The sequence below is a fragment of the Lactuca serriola genome, chromosome 4 (genome assembly GCF_051521515.1).
Source record: "Lactuca serriola cultivar US96UC23 chromosome 4, Lser_US96UC23_V15, whole genome shotgun sequence".
NCBI lineage: Eukaryota > Viridiplantae > Streptophyta > Magnoliopsida > Asterales > Asteraceae > Lactuca > Lactuca serriola.
This window is the reverse complement of record NC_136411.1, coordinates 388361775-388383264: the sequence shown is the minus strand read 5'-3', so window position 1 is coordinate 388383264 and position 21490 is coordinate 388361775. Positions and strand designations below refer to the sequence as shown.

The 21490-nt window shown below is 32.8% G+C and overlaps 1 protein-coding gene across 2 annotated transcripts; it reads left to right on the top strand.

Moving 5' to 3' along the window:
* The first annotated feature begins 12389 nt into the window (after nt 1-12389).
* Nucleotides 12390-15493, top strand: CLPS3 (CLP-similar protein 3). Of its 2 annotated transcripts, none has more exons than XM_079035479.1 (11): nt 12390-12482; nt 13164-13426; nt 13537-13605; nt 13684-13776; nt 13872-14113; nt 14181-14319; nt 14420-14476; nt 14591-14725; nt 14795-15030; nt 15113-15157; nt 15236-15493. In XM_079035479.1, the coding sequence occupies exons 2-11, from the start codon at nt 13211-13213 to the stop codon at nt 15321-15323; spliced, it is 1320 nt and encodes a 439-aa protein (XP_078891605.1). In that variant the 5' UTR covers nt 12390-12482; nt 13164-13210; the 3' UTR covers nt 15324-15493. The 2 variants fall into 2 exon arrangements, with proteins under 2 accessions (XP_078891605.1, XP_078891604.1); XM_079035478.1 differs by having other exon boundaries at nt 12402-12482; nt 13154-13426.
* The last annotated feature ends 5997 nt before the right edge of the window (nt 15494-21490 follow it).

Below are 21490 nucleotides of genomic sequence, written 5' to 3'. Positions count from 1 at the left end.
ATATATATATATATATATTATAAGTACATTGGATTTCAAAACCATTTTGAGGTTTAACCGTGGAATTTGATGATCGCAACCATATTTATTATTAGATATGATAAAAATTGGCATGACATGCTACTCGACAAAAAATAAACATGTTTGGATAAGATATTTTAATCCATTTAAATTAGTGGGTTAAGATAACACGGTGCAAAGTTAAACATGTAAGAGTATGGTTAATAATTTTAACTCGAAAATGACCAATTTATTTTTTAATATGATTCGAAAACAAAACCATCTTATGTCAACCGATTTTTTTAAATTAGTTTTTTCTTAACAAAAGAATATTTTCATAAATATTATATGTAATTTTGTTGTCTTTCTAACAATGATATATATATATATATATATATATATATATATATATATATATATATATATATATATATATATATATATATATATAATTTGGCCTCACCAGGGAAGATGGACAATGGGACGATAGGGTTGGGTTCACGATAAAGGTACAACAACCCGTTTTTTTAGAAACGAGGTTGGTTTTTAAAACCAATTTGGTTTGAGTCTACAAAATCAAAAAATTTATAACTTTTTATGGGGGCAAATTTTTTTGAAGGTTCAAAATATATAATTTTGAATGGTTAAAAAAAATATTTTTGGAAAAAACCAATTTTTTAATTACTTTTTTTGTTGTGGGGGCAGCTACCCCCACTTCACCCATTGTAGGACTGCCCTTGCTTATGTGTTGGTGATAATTATAAATGCTTAACTGCATAAAACCACATGTTGTGTTTCTTATTATTGATAATGCTAATGCAGATAGCATGTTTTAAATATCAAAAAAGCCGAAATAAGAGTCCCAAGAGCAAACCAATTCATGATGGGGACAGAACTCATCAGTCATCATGTTAAAGAGGAGAACATGGAAATTCCATCTATTCCACCAGGTTTTGAGTCACTTATAGCTTTTTCCCTAAAAAGAGTAGACAATAGTTCACAAACAACAAAGAATGAACCAGGGGTTAACTACATTGATGATGAAGATGTAAGAAAGTCTATTAAGCATAGACCATGGATAAACCATGGCAGAACTGATAGCACTTCTGAAGATGAGTCTAAGCAGGTCATTTAGATTGATTTTTCTCTTTCTGTGTTATATTTTATATTTTTCATTAATATTCCAACTGAATGGATTACCTACTTTATATGTTCCAAAAACACCATCTAACCATTATGCCCTTCTCTCTTTTGTGAAAAATGACATGAATGTCCTTATCAATCTCATCAACAAGAGTAGCCTAGAAAGTTTGTCAAGTCCAGTTCTGTCTATTCCAGTCTTGTCATACGTTAAGGTCAACGACCTAATTTTGGAACTTTGAACTTGAAATGGAATTTATTACTCATTTTTGACACCATAAGATTTCCCATTTTTTGTGTATGTTACAAAGTTTATGGTAGCTATCTGATTTTTTTCGAAAAGTTGAATTATTTCCAAATTCAAGTTATAAGTTAGTTCTTTTGATATCAAAAGTCAAACTATACCTCTCTTTTGTTTTGTGCAAATTGCTAATATAGTATGTTGTATATCAAATCAAAAGACACGCAAGGAAACCGACAAATAATATTGTGAATTATATGTCGATTAGTTGCGAATAATAAATTCAATTATTATTATTAAATTTACCAAGTTTCGTCCGAAACCAGATCTATCCTTCTCGATTAGATCTGATTATAAGAAAGGTAGAAGAAGACTGTCCTGTTATTGGACGAATTAAACACAAGACATAAAAGTAAAACCGACCTGTTGATTGCTGACTTGATCTTGAAGCAACTGCACGGATCAGATTCCTGTCCTTAAAGGTTTTTACTTCGCTTGTATTGGCTGTAAGCAACAGAGTAAAACCCCAGGATTTAATGCAGCTAGATCGATATTCCAACAGCACTGGAAATCGACAAACACAAAGCGACTACTCGGAAACTAGAAGAAAAAAAACGCAGAGAGAGGGAGAGAGCTTTCTGATTTTCGTGTGTGTTCTGAATGGCTCCTAGGGGGCTATGGGCTATATTTATAGGTATCGAAACCCTAGAAGGCATAAATCGGGCCCCAGAAACCCTAGGGCGACGCAAGCAAACCGTTTCCTGATCCTTCTAGAATGCCCCGATGACTTATCGTTTACGAAGTCAACGTCGGTCAACCATTTGACCGGGTCGGTCAAATCGGCTTGACCCGAACTCACCAAAAATAAAAGCTCCCAGCAACCAATGCATCACGCACCTAAATCGCGCACTCGCGGCGTTAGCTAGTGCTAGGCGCACATGTGGGCTTGGCCCATTCCTTTGATCCACCAAAGCCTTTGAAGGCTTACCAAGGGAATAGGGTTATAAACCCTCAAAAGTTTCTTCTCCCCACCAATGTGGGATACAAAGGAAATTGACAACTTGCAATTCCTTTATATATATAAAGTTCCAACATAGTAGCTGTATCCACTTTAAAAGTGGATTCTTAAATTTTTAGTGATTTCTTATAAGATTTAAGGTAGGCTAGGTAGCTATCAAATTTTCTTGAAAAGTTTGAAGCATTAACTCCAAATTTGAAGCTGATAATCAGTTCTTTTGATCTTGAAAATCAAATGTACCTCTTGTTGTTGTTCAAGATGAACAAATAGCTGACTAGAAGTCTATATAACTTAAGATTACAGTTTGGGAGGCTTTAATCTGTTATTAGAAATGTTTTTTCTATATTTAAGATCGCAAAACATTACCTGTTAAATTAAATATCTTTGAATCTTGAAAAATTAAGACCACTCTTATCTGAACAAAGCCAAATAAAAGATTGCTACGGATTTTTTTTCTACTTTGTTTCTGGGTCGCTTTTCAAAAGAGATGAGAAGAACTCTTATTTGTTTTCTTTTTCACATCAGACTGTAGATGTTTTTTTTAACAACTCGGGAGTTTCAAGAATGTGAGTTACATTTCATCTCTCTACTCAGTTGTGTTATATAATATTAGTAGGATATTGATCCAATAATTTTCTTTAGAAATCCAAGCCTGATGATCAATTCTACTTTTCCTGAATGTATTTATACTATTCATTAAAGTTGTCAGTCAACGAGAATCATATATGTTGCATGTATAAGTATACTGATTCACTATATTGTCTATTGGTTAAACTTTTGTAATGCTACACCACAAAAGGCTACATTTGATAATAAGAGTGTGTTTAGTTCTATACACAAAGATCTGTTGGACCTTGGTCATGGTTTAATTAATTAATATTAAGCTTTCAAATAAGTAAATGTAGTGACAATGTTGTTGATAATTGCCTCTGTAATTATTAATAATTCTTATCATTTTTGGTAATGTTGATTATTTCTATTGATTAAGTTTCTTTATATAAAAGTTTAATGTTTAGTTATTTTATATTACGGATATGGTTGAGAAATTTGTAAATCTATATTTTGGAGACATAAATTAATCGGATATTTTACACAATCCTTTATGCATCAACTTACTTATTATTTCTTTTTTTTGAAAGTTGTGTAATATACCTATGTGAACTACTTCAGAACGTTTTTATATCTTACTTTTACACAATCATTTATGCAATAACTTAATTTTTTCCTTTTTCCCTTTTTCAATTCATAAAAAAATATTATATTATATAACAAATCATCAATAGTTTTTATATATTTTTTTGCAGTTGAGATATGTTGCTGGAGTGAAGGATATGTTGGATAATTATTTCAAGGGAGAAGAGTTTCCACCCCAACATTACATTGTGAAGGAGGCATCACAGTTGCATGGAAATGCAAATACGAAGAAACACATGGAGACAAAAGATGAAGATGCTGAACTACTTTTGTCGTATTGTATGATTATGCACATAGCAAGAAATTATCCGTTGAAATGAATTATTCGACACCAAATAGTCTATCAAATGGCCGCAATAAATAGCTCACCGTTTGCTCCTCACTTCTTATTCGCGTTCACGGACCCCACAGCAGCGCCACTGATCCTCCGTATCCCCTTCTTCAGCCTCATCGACCCCAGAGTCCATCATCGATTGCGAGACGAGAGTATGTGCTCCCTTTTGGATCCGTCGATTGTAGAAGAAGAAGCAGAATCGGTGATGGTGATGGTGTTGATGCCGATGATGAACGTGTTCGGCCACAAACATAACTAGATCAAATATATTTACTTTATTTCCTTAATTGAATGATTTCAATTAAATGATTTTCTTAATTAAAAGTACAAAAGGTCTAAAATACCCTTTAATGATTTATTTAATTATTTATTATTTCTTGAATTCTCATTGATACATTTAGGCACACAATAGTTGCTAGAAACATTTGAACCTAGCTCTCTTTCTCTCTCTCTCTCTCTCTCTCTCTCTCTCTCTCTCTCTCTCTCTTATATATATATATATATATATATATATATATATATATATATATATATATATATATAGCTTCTATAGAAAACAAAAACCCTAAAAATCATAAAAATGCATAAAAAAATACTTAGTGATCAAAAATATTTTTTTCGACTTTTTATATATAAAAATCGCAACTTTTTATATAAATTCACTGAAGATTTTTTTGTAAAAAAACCATGAAAAAAAATTGATTTTTTATTTTTTTTCAACGAAAATGTTAAAATACCTGCGATTTTTATATATAAAAAGTCAAAAAAAAAGTTTTGTGATCTCTAGATATTTTTTTATGCATTTTTATGATTTTTAGGGTTTTTTTTATTTTCCATATAACCCTTTCCTCTATATATATATATATATATATATATATATATATATATATATATATATATATATATATATATATATATATATATATATTATAAGTAACATTGGATTTCAAAACCATTTTGAGGTTTAACCGTGGAATTTGATGATCGCAACCATATTTATTATTAGATATGATAAAAATTGGCACGACATGCTACTCGACAAAAAATAAACATGTTTGGATAAGATATTTTAATCCATTTAAATTAGTGGGTTAAGATAACACGGTGCAAAGTTAAACATGTAAGGTTGTGGTTAATAATTTTAACTCGAAAATGACCAATTTATTTTTTAATATGATTCGAAAACAAAACCATCTTATTTCACCCGATTTTTTTAAACTAGTTTTTTCTTAACAAAAGAATATTTTCATAAATATTATATGTAATTTTGTTGTCTTTCTAACAATGATATATATATATATATATATATATATATATATATATATATATATATATATATAATTTGGCCTCACCAGGGAAGATGGACAATGGGACGATAGGGTTGGGTTCACGATAAAGGTACAACAACCCGTTTTTTTAGAAACGAGGTTGGTTTTTAAAACCAATTTGGTTTGAGTCTACAAAATCAAAACTGGCTTAGACTAATACCAAATTAGATTGAAACCGGTTGAAACCAAAAAATATTCAAACCTAAACAAATTGGATTGTTTGGAAACCAGATTGGGTAACTAGTTTGCAAAATAGTCGATAAAAAACTTACAAAATCGTATATTTTATAGATTTTTTGGTTTTGGAAAATACATACAACATCAAATAAGTACATCTTCAAACATAAAAACAAAAAACATAACATTTGTAATCGAATATAAGCATGTTGTCATCGGCGTTTTTAGATTTTTAGAGATTTGTAAGGTTTTTTTAGTGGTGTGAACAAACTACACCCACTACATATATATTAGGGGTGTGCACCAAACCGCACAAACCGCCCCCACCACACCACACTGCACCGCATAATGTGGTTTAGAATTTTTGCGGTGTGGTTTGTGGTTTTTAATTACAAAGTTGCGGTTCACCGCATATATATATATATATATATATATATATATATATATATATATATATATATATATATATATATATATATATATATATATATATATATAAGAAAGTGTATTGTTTCATCACTAGGATTAATAAAATAGTAATAATTTTCTGATTACAACTTCGTAACAATTAGAATGTTAATTAGCCTAAAATTAGTGAATATAGTCATATAATAGGAATTAATTAACAAACGTATTACACAAAGCAACTTGTTTTTGAGTTTTTTGCAAAACATTTCTAGTTTCCAGTTTTATATCTCAAAAGATCAAAAGGTTTTTCTAGATTTTTCAAAAGTTATAAAATGTAGAAACTCATCAAACCGCAAAACCGCACTTAAACCGCACAAACCGTCCGCATCAAATCGCACCGCGCACACTCTATTATATATATATATATATATATATATATATATATATATATATATATATATATATATATATATATATATATATACACACACACGCAAATGAGGGGCAAAAGGTTTTTATATAAAGAACTACTCTAAAACAACTATATGGTTGTTGAGTATAAAAGTAAAAAATGACTAGTATCTCAAACCAGTTTTCATACCAACTTCAACAAAATAATAATTTCAAAGTTATACAAACTGTGCGTTTGGATTCAAACCGGACCGTTTTAACTAAAACCGGTTTCTAATCTGATTGGTTTTTGGATCTTAAACCAATTTGAGATGATGAATTTTTTTTTCGTGCAACATCTAGTCCAAGGTAATGTGAAACGTTTTAATAGGAAAATTAGAAAACCATTATCTTTTCATAAGGCCCACCAAAGCGTAGGTGCCCATCAATTATCAAAGTTCAACGATCGGGGACCCAACTTGACAAATGTCAAGTGAAGCCTGGGCTTGGCCCTATTTTTTCTGAATCACGATGCATAGGGCCTAATGAAGCAAACACAGAATTAACGCCTGCATATCATTAGAAAAAAAATCAGATATACATTTTTAATTGCGTGACATTTATTTCGTATATCTACTGTGATTGTATTTTTATTATGATTTTAGTTTTAAAATCATACTATACCATTTACAATTTTTAGCTTCTACTTGTGTTTTATTGCTCCAGCATCAAAATCGAGTGGTTATGATGCGTTTGGGAATATTAAGGAGTAGAAAGTAGAGGAAGAGCTTATTTTCCTTCAACACAAGTTATTCCAGTAAAAGCTCTTACTGTAAATACTCATAATCAACTCAAAAACACAATCAATCAGGTTCAAAATAGCCAATTTCAAAAGGCATTACTTGTGCTTTTACAAGCCTTAAATTTACCCAACAACATAAATTGTGTCAATAAACTTGATTGACATTTCACATTCAATTTTTAGGGCGTTCAGTAATGAATTTTGTTGTTGGTGATGCACGATGGAAATGACAGTTGTAGCAAATCTTGAAACATTTGAACTTCTTCCTCGTTAGAAACAGATGTATTGAGCTCTATTCGTGCTTTCTTCAGCAGATGTGACTTAGTCATGATGAGCTTCAGAAATTCCATCTCTAAGAGCACTAATACGACATCTTGTTATCTCCAATTCTTTAAGATGATACAAGTTGAGGCCAATGGCGGATCTAGGAACAAAAGATAGGGTATGCAATGACCGATTCAAACAAAATATTGGCGTTACAATATAATTAATAGTGTTCAATAAAAATTAAATGATTAATTAAGTTTTTATATAATGTAGTCACAAATTTCAAGAGATTCAAAATTTAATTCAAAAATCATAAATAATGAAACAATATACAATATTCATATTTTTGTTTAAAATGTCAGTTAACGAACTATATATCTATTTTCTAATATTATATTTATATATTGTTAAACATTATATGTGACAAGTTATGAAGACATATAATAAATAAATAAATAAAATGCATAACTTACAGAGAGGCTTTTTATAAAAAAGAAAAATAAAAAAGAATGTAATTTAGTGTACTTAATACTACAGTAAAAAACTATAGGCACAAGCTTCAATTTGCTATAACCCTATTTCCTATACAAAACACAAAGTAGCACTTTGCAAGTTTGCAGAGCAAAGAGGCAAGATGCAAGAACTTTTACTTTAAAAACATTTTTCTTATTGTTTATCAAGATCTAACAAAATGAGTTGAGAGAGATACTATGTGCACTTCTGCTAGAGAGAAGTGAATAGTGCGGTGGGGATGAAGGGACGAGATGATATGTAGATTTGATACAGACCTACTTAAACGGTCTAGTACTGGGCGCATGAGGGAAATGCAAACCATTGAGTGATTTATAAATTCCAAATGATGTTCACATGATGCTTTTCTAGTATTGAGCTTTTTAGGGTTATTTTTGTTAGGATTAACTTTGATTTTATTTTATAATTTTTAGAAGATTTGTTATATGATTTCCGGTTTATCAGGTCAAAAAGCTAGATGTGATATTTTTTTCGTATTAAAATTTTGAAGATAAAGCTTTGAATTATCTTAATATTGTTCTCGCAAGTCTTCATCCCCTGTTTTCAAGGTATGCAAGTTTTTTGACGAGGGCATGCAACGATTAATTAGTATATCTAATTTTTTTTTAAACATATATAATTAGTGCTTATTGTAAAAAATAAGGGTATACAATTGCATACCCTTATTATACTGTAGATCCGCCCCTGGTTGAAGCCCGAGTAGACTTGAAGACCAAGCAACTTCGTGAAAGTTTGTTGAGCACACTAGCTATGTTCCTAACACATCTAATTGGAAAAACAAGTCAGATTTATTAATGGAATTGTGAAAATCCTACGGGAGGCAAATCAGACAGTCGTGTCGTGTTTTTAGCTGACACAACACGACATGACAATTTTTATATAACATGATCACGAAACTATGTCATGTTTTGTTGTACTAACACGAAAACGACCAAATTAAAAAAAAAAAAAAACACATAAAAATGAAAAAGATAAAATAAAATAAACCTTTTAGTTTATTTAATTCATAATTAATCCTACAAAACATGAAAAACCCGACAAACATATAATATCATGTAAAATTCATACACAACACAATATCGTATTTTTTTACACTTGACATGTACATACATGTCAACGAATTCCAAATTTAATTTCATTTTGTGTGTGTGTATGGATATTGCCACCCTAGAAAATCCATTATAAACAGAAATGTGATAACGTGCACTTTATATTTATAATTTGGGGAAGTGGGGAGCTTATGGACCTTACCAAGGTAAACTCCTAAGTAGGGGGCAATTAGTAAGGAGTTGTAGAAGTGTCTTGGAAGTGATGTCAACATTGAGAAACCTCAAAATCCTCCACATACTAAATCCGTTAAATAATAACGGTGGTTCAAATACACAATATGTAAGATCTAGATGTTCTAATCCATACAGCGAAAAGAACATAGAGGATAGCTTATAACGGCTATCGGGTGACCAAATCTCAAAGATGAATTTCTTGAGGTTATTGCTCCTTGAAAGATGAAGTATAATCTGGTTTATAACACAATAATATTTGGAAGGAAAAGGATCTGCTTTATAATCTATTTGCATATCAATACAATAAGCAGCTACACATTTTTAAATGTGTGACATTATTTCATGTCTTTTGCAATTGCCTTTATATTCTGTTTTTTTAGTATTGAAATCATATATAACATTTACATTTTTTAGCTTTTCCTTTTGTTTTATTGCTTAAGCATCAAAGTGACAATGAAGAAGAGTTTACAAATATAAATGAGTAGAAAGTAGCGATCATCATAATGCTAATAATCAAATCAAAAAACACAATTAAACAAGTTCAAAATAGTCAATAAAGGCATTGATTGTGCTTTTACAATCCTTAAATTTACCCTACAACACAAATAAACTACAACTAAAACGTAATTTACTTTTACATGGAAATTTTAAATGCATTCGATAATGAATTCTATTGGTAGTGATGTATGTAGAAATGGCAGTTGTAGCAAATCTTGAAACATTTGAATTTTTTCCTCGTCAGAACCAGTTGTATTGAGCTCTATTTGTGCTTTCTTCAACAGAGGTGACTTAGTCATGAGTGTTTTTATAACTAATAAATGGTGGATTTGGGAGAATTAAAAAAAACCCTCAACAAGCTTGTTGAAATGAGAATTTGAGTTGCTTTTTAATAAACTAGCTTATAAGCTAATTTTAGTTTGCCAAACATGATAGCCTAAAAAAACTCGAAAAATAAGCTCGTTGTGGCGCTCCAAACATAGCCTTAAGGGATGTTTGATATGCCTCTTATTGGGTCTTGTAAGAGGCTGTTGTAGACTCAAACTGTTTGATACCACAGTTAAAAGCCTATGATTCTGTCAATATAACATTTGATAAGATAAGAGACTGAGTCCGACTCAATCAGACCTAGACTCAATCAGATCTGACACAATCAACAACTATTAAACAACCCTTAATTGAACAAGCTTCATAAGCAGTCATATGGACCTTACCAAGGTAAACTCCTCAAGTAGCTGGCAATCGGTAAGGAATTGTTGGATCAGGCCCTTTAAAACACACACACAACACACACTACTCACGTATGTATGTGAACGGAAACTTGTTCTTTTTATTCAATAAACAAAGTTACAAGTAATGCATGGAAAGCTACTGTTATATATACTACTCTAACTATGCTATCTAATCTAATTAATAGCTCATAATCACATTTCAAAACTTACTCCTAAAGTAAAGCTAGATATGGAATAAGAACCCTCATGAATCGGTCTTGCTTTTGAACAAGTAAACCTTTCTTATTTTCCATGTTTATTATTTTTGGGTATCCTCCATCAGTTACCAATACCTGTGAGCTACAGGATCATGACCCGTAACCAAAACTATTGAACCGTGATCCAATGACCCGTACCTGTGACCCGATAAATAAACGATTAACCCAACAGGAATTGTAGAAGTGTCTTGATAGTGATGTCAACATTGTGAAACCTCAACTTCCTCAACATACTAAATCCATTAAATAACAATGGAGGCTCAAATACACAATCTGCAAGATCTAAGTGTTCTAATCCTTGCAATGAAAAGAACAAAGAGGGTAGCTTGTAGCGACTATTAGGTGACCAAATCTCAAAGATGAATATCTTGAGGTTATTGCTCCTTGAAAGATAAAGTATAATCTGGTTAAACTCATTGAAGATATACGTATCAGCCATACAGACAACGAATTCCAAATCGGACAGATTGCATTGACAAGCTTGTATTTATTGATTTCTTCGTTATCAGAATATACATCAACCACATTTCATCAAAACAAGTTTCGGCATGCTTGCCCAAGAATACCTCCATTTCTTTGACAAAATACTTGTCCTTAATGCATCTCGCATTGGCATAAGAGTCAGAATTTTTTCAATTATGTATTGAGGAAGAGTGCTGATTCTATCCCAATTTTGGTTCATATCTTGATGAGTACCTCAAAATTTAATACTCCACAATGCTGCAAAGTAGAATTCAAAACCAAATATATTTATTTCCTTAATATCTTGAGCAACATTTAAAGAAAATGTAAATACTTGTTATAAACAAATAGGAACCTGTTGCTTCCAATATACAGTATTAACGAAAATCATATATGTTCCTAGGTATGATTCACCTGAATAATAGAGTCCTAACTCCTTGATTTCCAAAAGTTAAGCTCGTAGTATACCCCTCATTAGCATTATATAGCAATTAAGAAATTATTGATTTTTTTCAAGCAAAATAAAGAATTATATTGCAGCGTCTCAAGATAAATCACCATAAAAGAAGAGAAGAAAATTATCGGCTGCAGCTGCGCCCCTTCCTTGTCTCGCCGTCGCCGTCGCCCTCCGCCTGATTTGCTGTCTCCCCATCCCTGTCTTTCAGTTCGAGACCCTTAAATTTTCATTTTAGAGTACATTACACTAATTGTCATGTGGTTTGCAGTAATATCTACTTTGGTCCTTCAGGTTCCTTTTTTTTTCCTTCTTTTCTATTCTAGGAGGGTGTTTGGGATAACTTTTAAAATGACTTTTTGAATTTTTGGTTTTTTCAAAAACCTAAAAGTTTGAAAAGTTGTTTGACAATTATAAAAGTCCTTTTAGAATGACTTTTTGGGAAGAAGAAAAAGTTATAGTTTTAAAAGTCACAATTTGTGAGTTTTGGTGACTTGGCTTTTTAGCCTTTGTTCCTTCAAAAGCTAATCCAAATACATTTTAAAACTTATTTTTGAAAAAAGCTATAAGTCAAAAAATCATTTTGTTGAACATGACTTTTAAGCTAAAAAACAATCACAAACACCCCTTAGTTCCTCATTGCCTTTTCGTTTCTTTTGGACAGAAAAAAAAAACTTTGTCCTTAGAAATTTATTATTATTTATAAATTAATAAAATTAAAATAGACCCACATTATTTTGCTCATTGATAATATTTTTGTTAAAGTTAGACGAAATTTTCAAATACAATGATAGGGTTTAACTGGTAGTTTCAGAAACATGAGGGGTTTTGAACAAAAAATACACTCTCAAGTCCGAAACTCCAAATAAACACCCCTTCGTTTTCCCCCAAAAACCAATTTCACGTTGGGCTTCCAAACATCATCCGTCCCCTTTCTCTGCTAAACCCTTCTGCGTTATTCTCTCAGGTCAGTTTCACTCTGTTTTCTTCATTTTTCTGTTATGCCGTTGTCGATTGTAAGCTATTAGATTTCCGTTGTGCTCAATCACCAAGTTGTTTGAATCATACTCAAATTTGTATTTATTTTTCATGTTATCGTTCTTATGCATTTTATTGATGAAGTTGATCTACTAGATTAGGTTTTTTGCATGCGTGATCCATTTCATCTTGCAATTATGTCTCTTAACCAAAGTTTCACGAGCAACTCTGAGCACAGAACAATTTGAATACAGTGATTTTTATGTGTTTTCAACCGTAGACAAGTTCAATGCTTGAAGTTGAAAATTGATGGTGTATAATCACATTCAGAGCTGCTGAAATAGTGTTTCAATACACATATGAATGTATTTCTGACTAATATTGCTACATTAGCTGATAGAGTAAGAACAAACACTGTTAGTGGATGCATAATTAAGCTTGGTAAGTAGGAAACATGATACCCGTGGCTTTGTAGTCGTTCTGGAATCTGAGTATAACTGTATAAGATGCCATAGTCTATAAATCCAATGAAATTTGCAAACAATTTCCATTCTATTACAATCACAGAACACATCATCTTCTTTCTGCCTTTATTTTTTAAAAACTCTACTAGTGCCTGTAATAAGGATAGAAATACTTAACTTGTTTACGTTGTTTAAGATAATTGAAGGTAATTGCATCAGCAAACAGAAGCATTGTTGGAACATAAAGTCAATTATGGCATATGGAGGCACACCTTCGGGCCCACCTGCAGCTTCAGGCAGCTCTCCTGCAATGAAGCAAGTGAAACTGGAGAAAGAAAGTGAACTCAGGATTGAAGTCAATTTTAACAGCTCTCTTCGCCTCAGGCTACTAAATGGGACAGCTGAGATATTTGGGACCGAAATGCCCCCAGAAAATTGGCTCATCTTCCCACCAAGAATGAAATTTGCTGTAAGCTAACAACTTTGAAAAAAAAAATAAAAAATCCACCAGGAATATTAAAGATCACTTGAATCTTGTCCTATTGTAACACTTGAGTTTCCTTCTTTTTGTAATTTCAGATATTTACATGGTATGGGGCCACCATTGAAATGCAAGACAACACTGAAACTGATTATGTAGCAGATGAGGTAGGATATTATATCATTGTATTTTAATTGCCTAATGTACAATGATATTAATTTTTTGTTTTCTATTTTGATATAAAGACACCAATGATCAGTTATGTAAACGTGCATGCTGTACTTGAAGGGCGTAGAAATCGTGCAAAAGCCTCTCCCAGTGATTCTGATGCTTCCCAGGTGTCTTTTATTTATCTTTCTTTATGCTTTCAATCTTTAATAACATTTCAATGACAAAATAATAACTATTTCACCAAATTCCCGTATTTCTTTAGGGTCCCAGGGTGATTGTTGTGGGACCCACAGATTCTGGAAAGAGTACATTGTCTAGAATGCTTCTTAGCTGGGCAGCAAAACAAGGATGGAAACCTACTTTTGTGGATTTGGACATTGGACAAGGATCTATAACCCTCCCTGGGTGTATTGCTGCTAGCCCAATTGAAATGCCAATTGACCCTGTTGAAGGAATTCCTCTTGAAATGCCTCTTGTTTACTTTTTTGGACACAACACTCCAACGTAACAATCTTTATACTCACTCATTTATAAGTTTTTGTTTGAAAATTTCTTACTTTTGTTTTTGTAGTGTTAATGCAGATCTTTATAGGGTATTAGTAAAGGAGCTAGCACAGATATTGGAAAGACAATTTGCTGGGAATCCTGAATCTAGAGCTGCAGGCATGGTCATCAACACCATGGGATTCATTGATGGACTTGGTTATGATGTATGTCTTATTTAGGTCCTCATTTTGCATTTAGTGCAAAGTATAGGGTTAAAAGCAATAATACAAGTTTTGTTGACTAGCATTTTGTGTCTCTTTGCAGCTTCTTTTGCATGCAATTGATACATTCCAGGCTACTGTTGTTCTTGTGTTGGGTCAGGTGAAAAAACTTTCACTATAAAGTTAATAATATCATTTTGTATGTCATAAAATGATGGATGAAATGGAACTATAAATTGCTAATACTTTTTTATTTTATTTAAAAAAAAAACAGGAGAAACTTTGCAGCATGTTAAAAGATGTATTAAAACGAAAACCGAATGTGGATGTAGTGAAACTACAAAAATCAGGTGGTGTTGTATCCAGGAATTCAAAATTCAGAGCAAGTGCAAGGAGCCAGAGGATAAGAGTAAGTCAAAAGTTTAGATGATGATCATATAATTTTTTGGCTAACGTTTTTATTTTAAATTAATTACAGGAATATTTTTATGGTCTTTCAAATGACCTTTCCCCTCACTCAAGTATAGCGAATTTCAATGATTTGAGTATTTATAAAGTTGGGGGTGGCCCACAGGCCCCAGCTTCAGCTCTCCCTATTGGTGCACAGCCTGTGGCGGACCCCATGAGATTGGTTCCTGTAAACATCAACAGGGATTTGCTCAATTTAGTTCTTGCTGTCTCTTTTGCAAAAGAACAAGATCAGATTCTTTCAAGGTATTCTTTTAAATTGTTTTAATTAAACTTATTATATATGATGCTTACTATTTTGGTTTTGGTTTATTTGCTTTGAATGTAGCAACATAGCTGGGTTTATTTGGATCACTGATATTGATATTCCAAGGTTTGATTGAGAGCTCTCAACTTATTAAATATTAAATATAGAATACAAATTAATTTTCTGTTGTATTTATAATTTCAGGAAGAAAATCACATATCTAGCTCCATCAGGTGGAGAACTTCCGAGCAAGTTCTTGTTAATGGGAAGCTTAACATGGATTGAAACCTAAACTGCAAGTCTTCATTGCCATTTTTTTTTGCTAATGTAAGCCGTTTGTTTTTTAATCCATGTAGCATTGAGGGCCCAACAAGCAAACTTGGGTATTTAATTTGTAGTATATGTAGCAATATCTATGACTTCTAAATTTTCTTTTTGGGTTAAGCATGGTTGGATAAATAATGTGTAAAAAGTATTTTAGAAAATGACGGCAGGGTTGAAATTAAGACTATAAATATCAAAATCATTTTGGGGATGAAAGACGCTGAAGAACTAAGAATCAGGGAGAGGGAGAGATTAGCGTCAAGTTAGGTTTGAAAATTAAAATTATGATTTGAATTTGAATGTGATTTCTAGGGATACAGAGAGTCTTGGTGAAGAAACAGGGGGAGTTGGACCGATTTCATGAAACTTGAGTAGACAAAAACCCACCGGATATGACAAATCCAAGTTGATAAAAAAAAATTGAAGAACTAGGAATAAGAACATTAGGTCACCCCCATATATATCTATAATTCCAAGAAAAATTTAACACGATACAAAAAACTCAAAAACATTAGATTGAAACGGGTACCAAATTTAACGTGAATCCAACAACCTAAAAGTAAAACTCATCAGGATGACTTTAAGCAATCTGTAAACAAAAACCAAAACGGGTGGATGAAGTAGACAGGCAAGCAGTATATGTCTACGGTTAGGCAAACAAATCAATGAATTATAAAGAAAGATATCGATGGTGATCTTTTAGGGTTTCCATATAGATGAGTGTTTAGGATTTACAAATCGAGCACGGGTGGTGGGTGAGTGTGCTTAGATCTAGTAGTGGAGGCTATGTGTGTGTGTATGCATGAAGCTCTAGCAACAAGTGTGCTACAGTGAGCTAGGGGTTAGTATTTTTAGTGGTGCGATGGTGGAGAATTATGGTGAGATAGTGGTCTGATGGCATGGTGGTAGTGTGGTGGGGGTGTGTGGTGATGTTGATGGTTGTGTTTCCAGGTTTTTAAAAGAGAGAGAGAGAGAGAGTGAGAGAGAGAGAGAGAGAGAGAGAGAGAGTATTTGCAGGTTGACACAATAGATACATCATGATAAGTGGGAGTTCAAATTAAAAAGGCTAGGTCAAGATAAGGTGAGAAGAGAAAAGATTATGGAAATAGATAGGTGATTGGTAATGATTGAGTCTTGATACATATGCTTCAATTTTTATTCTTCTTAATCTTTTCATGCAAGCTCGGTTATGGAAGAGTGTCAAAAAATAGTATTTGATGTGTACAACCTTAGGGTATTCGATGGATGGAGGTGATTGGTATTTGTATGACTTGATTCGACGGAATGTCATTAAGGATGCTAATGATGAAGGGGTGGTTTGGTATTTGTTGATTAAGTCAGGGCTGACCGAGTATGATACTCTGACCAAACTTGTCTTTGACTGAAATCATGTTGTTTGATTACGACTTTGGCTGACTATGTTGAATGCTGGAAATGACCATTTACCTTTCTCTACTTTTTACCAAAACCAAGCTAGAGCTTAGATGTGATCCACATATTTTCTCATTTTACTACATCTTGAAAGAGTTTTTCCAAGACTAAATCAATATGAAAGAAATAAATTAAAATCGTTTACACGAAACAAATATGAAACAAAATACACAGTTTCTCTTTATTTGGCAACAACACTTGATAACAATGCTAATAGTGTACACATTCACACAATTTAACCAAAAACAAGTCAAAATGAAGTTAGATTGCCTTCATGGAGAATTCAGTTGTAGAGATTTAAACTGCCTTCTTGGAGAATTCATTTACAACACCGATTGTCACACCCTCGGCTGTCGGTGGAAACGTTGAAGTGTGTGACGTAAATCAGTGATCACAATTATTGAACATACATTGAACAATACAAATATACTCTTCTATTATTATTGAAATAAAAATTACATTGACAGTGGCTATTGTTAAATCACGACACACGCCTAACAATTCGGTGTTTACAAAGGTGTAGTAAAATAACAGAAAGTATTCTATGCAAACTCTTCCGATCTGTTAATAAATCTGAGAATACATGCATTAAGATACGTTAACAAAGATTGTTGGTGAGTTCTACAGGTTTTGACTCCATGGCTTTTTATAATCCAAAAGTGTCTTTTAAATAAATATTTTTCGAATATCAACATATATAAAATGCAGTTATTTTTTCCCTATTTAAAGTATAAGATTAACTGTTTTTCACCTTTAAATTTTCGTACAAGAGATGGTAATGTTTATATGAATAACTCATTGTTAATCAGTTTATAAACTTTGTATGGTCATGTCGTAGAATTTATTAAGTGTTATATTACTTAATTTGGGAACCGACACCTAATTAGTGGGGTAAACTCTTCCCACCTAAACATTGTGTTTTCTCACTATAATTATATGAAATATAATTATCTGCAAAAAAAATATATAATATATTTTTCCAGAAATAATGACATTAGCTGGAATATGACCGTAAAACTCCTCGTCTCCATTATAAAGTATCGTTTTACTTAATTTTGACAGTGACACTAATCTTTTTAAGCCCCAACTATCCCACTACATACAATATCTTCAAACTAGTATAAGTGAAAAAAAAATCCACATATAAATCCTATTTTAATTCTATACAGCAACTAGACAAACTCTAGAATTATATAATGAGCTCATAACCGAACTATGACACTATACCACAACATTAGTTCTAGAAAAGAGTGTGTTGATAGTCATTCTCAACGTTTTAATGTACAGTGCGATAAGCAAAGACTGAATGTCAGCGCCTAATTCGACTCGTAAGGCGATAGTTATAGCTAGCAACACCAGGCGGGCGGTCAAACCATATAAGTCCATTAATATGAATCTTATACATGTCGTTCTTCTTTCCACACGAATTAAAAATTATGACACAGATGAGTTTTACCAATACACACAGTCTTAGTGTAGACAACAACATAGCACATATAGCTTAGGGAATGATCTTAACTCATATGGCTTCAAAAACAAACGTAACTTGTACAAAGAGACTCGAGAGTGTTGGATCCTAACAATGAGTCTAGGCATCCTAATCCTAAACTTTCCATTATAATTTCAATGAACATCTATAATTCTTTGAGGTTTAGGAATAATCATTAATTGAATTCTTTTAGTATTTAAGATTCGTAAGACTTAACGTATTTCCACATTTTTATTATTTATCGTTATAAATTTTAGGGAGCACAACGGTGACATTTATGATATTTTCAAGGTTTCAACCATTGTGAAACCAATAATTCCTCTAAAACTAATAAGTCACATAATTAATACAATATATAATTTCGCAAATAACAATTTTTAAATCTTGAAACTAATAATGTTATAATATACAACAAAATCCATAATTTAGTACAAATAAATTATATTATTATAATTAATATAAAAATATAGTGAATCGTTTTTAAATCAGTGAATCGTTTTTAAATTCACTTTTACATGACCTTATATAATAAGAGTTAATTTTTGATAATGTTAACTAATAATTATATATTTTCTTAGGCTTCGTTTTTTCACCATTTAAGGTAATGTACTTTCTTTTTATGCATAAATAATGTTTATGGTTATAGTTACATCTTTTATACATTCCTAACATACTTAAACTTGTATGTACAATCATTATAGTCTTATAAGTCGTCATATTAACTTGAATCATTAAAGGAATCTACTTATGAGTTTATGGTTTTTCTAAACTTTTATAATCATATATCACCACAAAATATAAGCATGTCATTTATAGCATCCTACTTAATACTTAGAAGATATATTGGTGATTTTTAACATTTTAAGTTGCTATTTCACAATCTTTTAAACATTAACAAAGTATGATGCCATTTTATGTATAAAACTTGTATATGATCAAAACTTTCAATATAAACGTGTGTATTCTCCCCCAAACAAGAAAACCGTAAAAGAGGGGTCATAAAAACTCACATTCGATGCGTGATCTCAATCTATGTTTGTTTTGGTGAAGCTTTATGTGAAAAACCGAAATTCAACAATTCTTGAACTTTGAAACACTTCCGGGACTATTTTGTAACAAACTAAACTAAAGGGGTTATTTGTGTAATGATTTAAATCAAAATGGTTATTTTAAATCTTGTATAATGATTGGATGGGATGATTTGTTCAATAACTACCAAATGAAGGTTTGTTTTGATCATACAAATACCTTAAGGAGCTGTTCTTGTCAAATTAATCAAATAAGGGGCTGATTTTGCCTTTTAAAATCAGTAAGGTACTAATTTGGTTAAGTAATTCAACAAGAGGTTGTTTTTGGGCAAAACAATACAAAAAAAGGGTAACAATTCTTCGTGTTCTTCTGATCAGGCTGGAGCGTGATCGAAGTAGGAAAAGAGGTAGTGGATCGGAGACGACAAAACAGATCCGTTGAGGGAGGGAGAGCATGCAATGAAGGGTTGCTCTAACGGTTTTTTTCTTTTTTTGGTCTGATTGGCAACAACACACAAAGGAGGAGGAAAGACTTCGGTCCTCTATTGATCATAGAAGGAGGTTGAAGGAAGCAGTGATAAGGTGGATTGGGAAAGCACCTCTAGTGCTCGACTGTTTCAGAGAAAAAGAAAGAAGGATGGGAGCAACAGTGGGGCTATTGTCGGTTGCTTCGTCGATGAGGGTTTCTGTAACGCTCGGTTCCTTGTACGTATTTGATTTAAAAAAATTATTCATTTTTGTATAGAAACTCGACGAGTTGGAGGCCCCAAACTCGTCGAGTAGGAATGGAGATTGGACGCGGGTTGTGAAGTTTACTCGACGAGTTGAGAGCCTCAACTCGACGAGTAGGACTGGCAGAATGAAACCCTAATTTTTTAGGGTTTTGCACCCTATGTAAACAACTTAACCTCCATATGCCTTATTCCCATAAAGCTTAATGCCTTTACGTGATCTATTTATTTTCCAAAATCCCAAAATAAGAAACTTCTCGAAATAGGATGTTACAACTCTCCTCCACGTAAACTAGATTTCGTCCTCAAAAGCATTCATTACTACTTCCTCTGCCATGCTATTCGATCTTGCCCGAACTTCCTAAATTCCATTTAAGATCCAGGATTCATCCCATACCGATGACCGCTCCCAACCCTGCCATCCAAACCCCATCGTAGCTGAAATCATTTATCCCTCCTAAAGAATGAACCTTAACACTCTGCCTTCAGCCAATGAAAGAAACCCAATTTCTCTTCCTGAGAACTGAAACGACTACCTTACTCTTCCCAGCTGGAATACCTCAAATCACAACGATAACCGCTCAAAGTAAGAAAATTCTCAAAAATTGGAACCCGACAATTTAAACTCCAGAAATTATTCCCTAGGACTGCTGATCATTCATTCGCCGTACCCTCCCCTAGTCCCTGACTAGGAACACCACTCAACGATGCATAAGGAATACTCAAAATATATCGATCGTGAATTTCAACCAATCCCAATCCGGAGGTTGTGCCCAACAACCTTAAATATGCACTTGACTTCCTGACAAGTCATCACGAGCATAAGGATGGTCACCCCAAGAATTCTCATGATGCATCCAAATCCCTTATCAGATTAGGTGTACCCCCACCTGAAAACTCACTCGAGACATTCACAATGAACTTCATGACTCGAGATTCCATAACTGATACCCAACATTGGTAACTAGACTCCTGAAAAATAGACCGCAAGCAAATAGGGTTTGTCCCATGAAAAATGGTCAGGGGATGGGTTTAAGAAGCTTAAATAGGGTACAAACCCTAAAAATTAGGGTTTGTCCCAAGCCAGCGTACAACCAGCGTAACCCACGTACTCCCAGCTTACGTGGTCGATGCCCACGATCAAGATCTAGCTAATACGCTAAGCACACTCATAGAGTACGCCCCGCGTACTAGCCACACGACCAAAATGGAAGAATTTTTTGTTTAGTAAGGGGAAAAAGGGAACTTACAAGGTCTGAATGTTACAATTATTCTCCACTTGAATCAGACTTCGTCCTCGAAGTCCGTTGCTCCAAATAACTCCGGATAGTGCTCCTTCATCTCATCTTCTAGCTCCCACGTCCATTCAGAACCCTTTTGATGCTGGCATTGAACTTTCACCAACTCGACAACTTTGTTCCTCAAGGTTTTCGTCTTCCGGTCAAGAATCACCACC

Bases quoted from the DNA above. Each gene is read 5' to 3' on its own strand.
- CLPS3 (XM_079035479.1), top strand. From the start codon at position 13,211: ATGGCATATGGAGGCACACCTTCGGGCCCACCTGCAGCTTCAGGCAGC. The intron at 14,726-14,794 runs GTAAGTCAAAAG...AATTAATTACAG, and splicing joins CAAGGAGCCAGAGGATAAGA to GAATATTTTTATGGTCTTTC. The intron at 15,031-15,112 runs GTATTCTTTTAA...CTTTGAATGTAG, and splicing joins CAAGATCAGATTCTTTCAAG to CAACATAGCTGGGTTTATTT.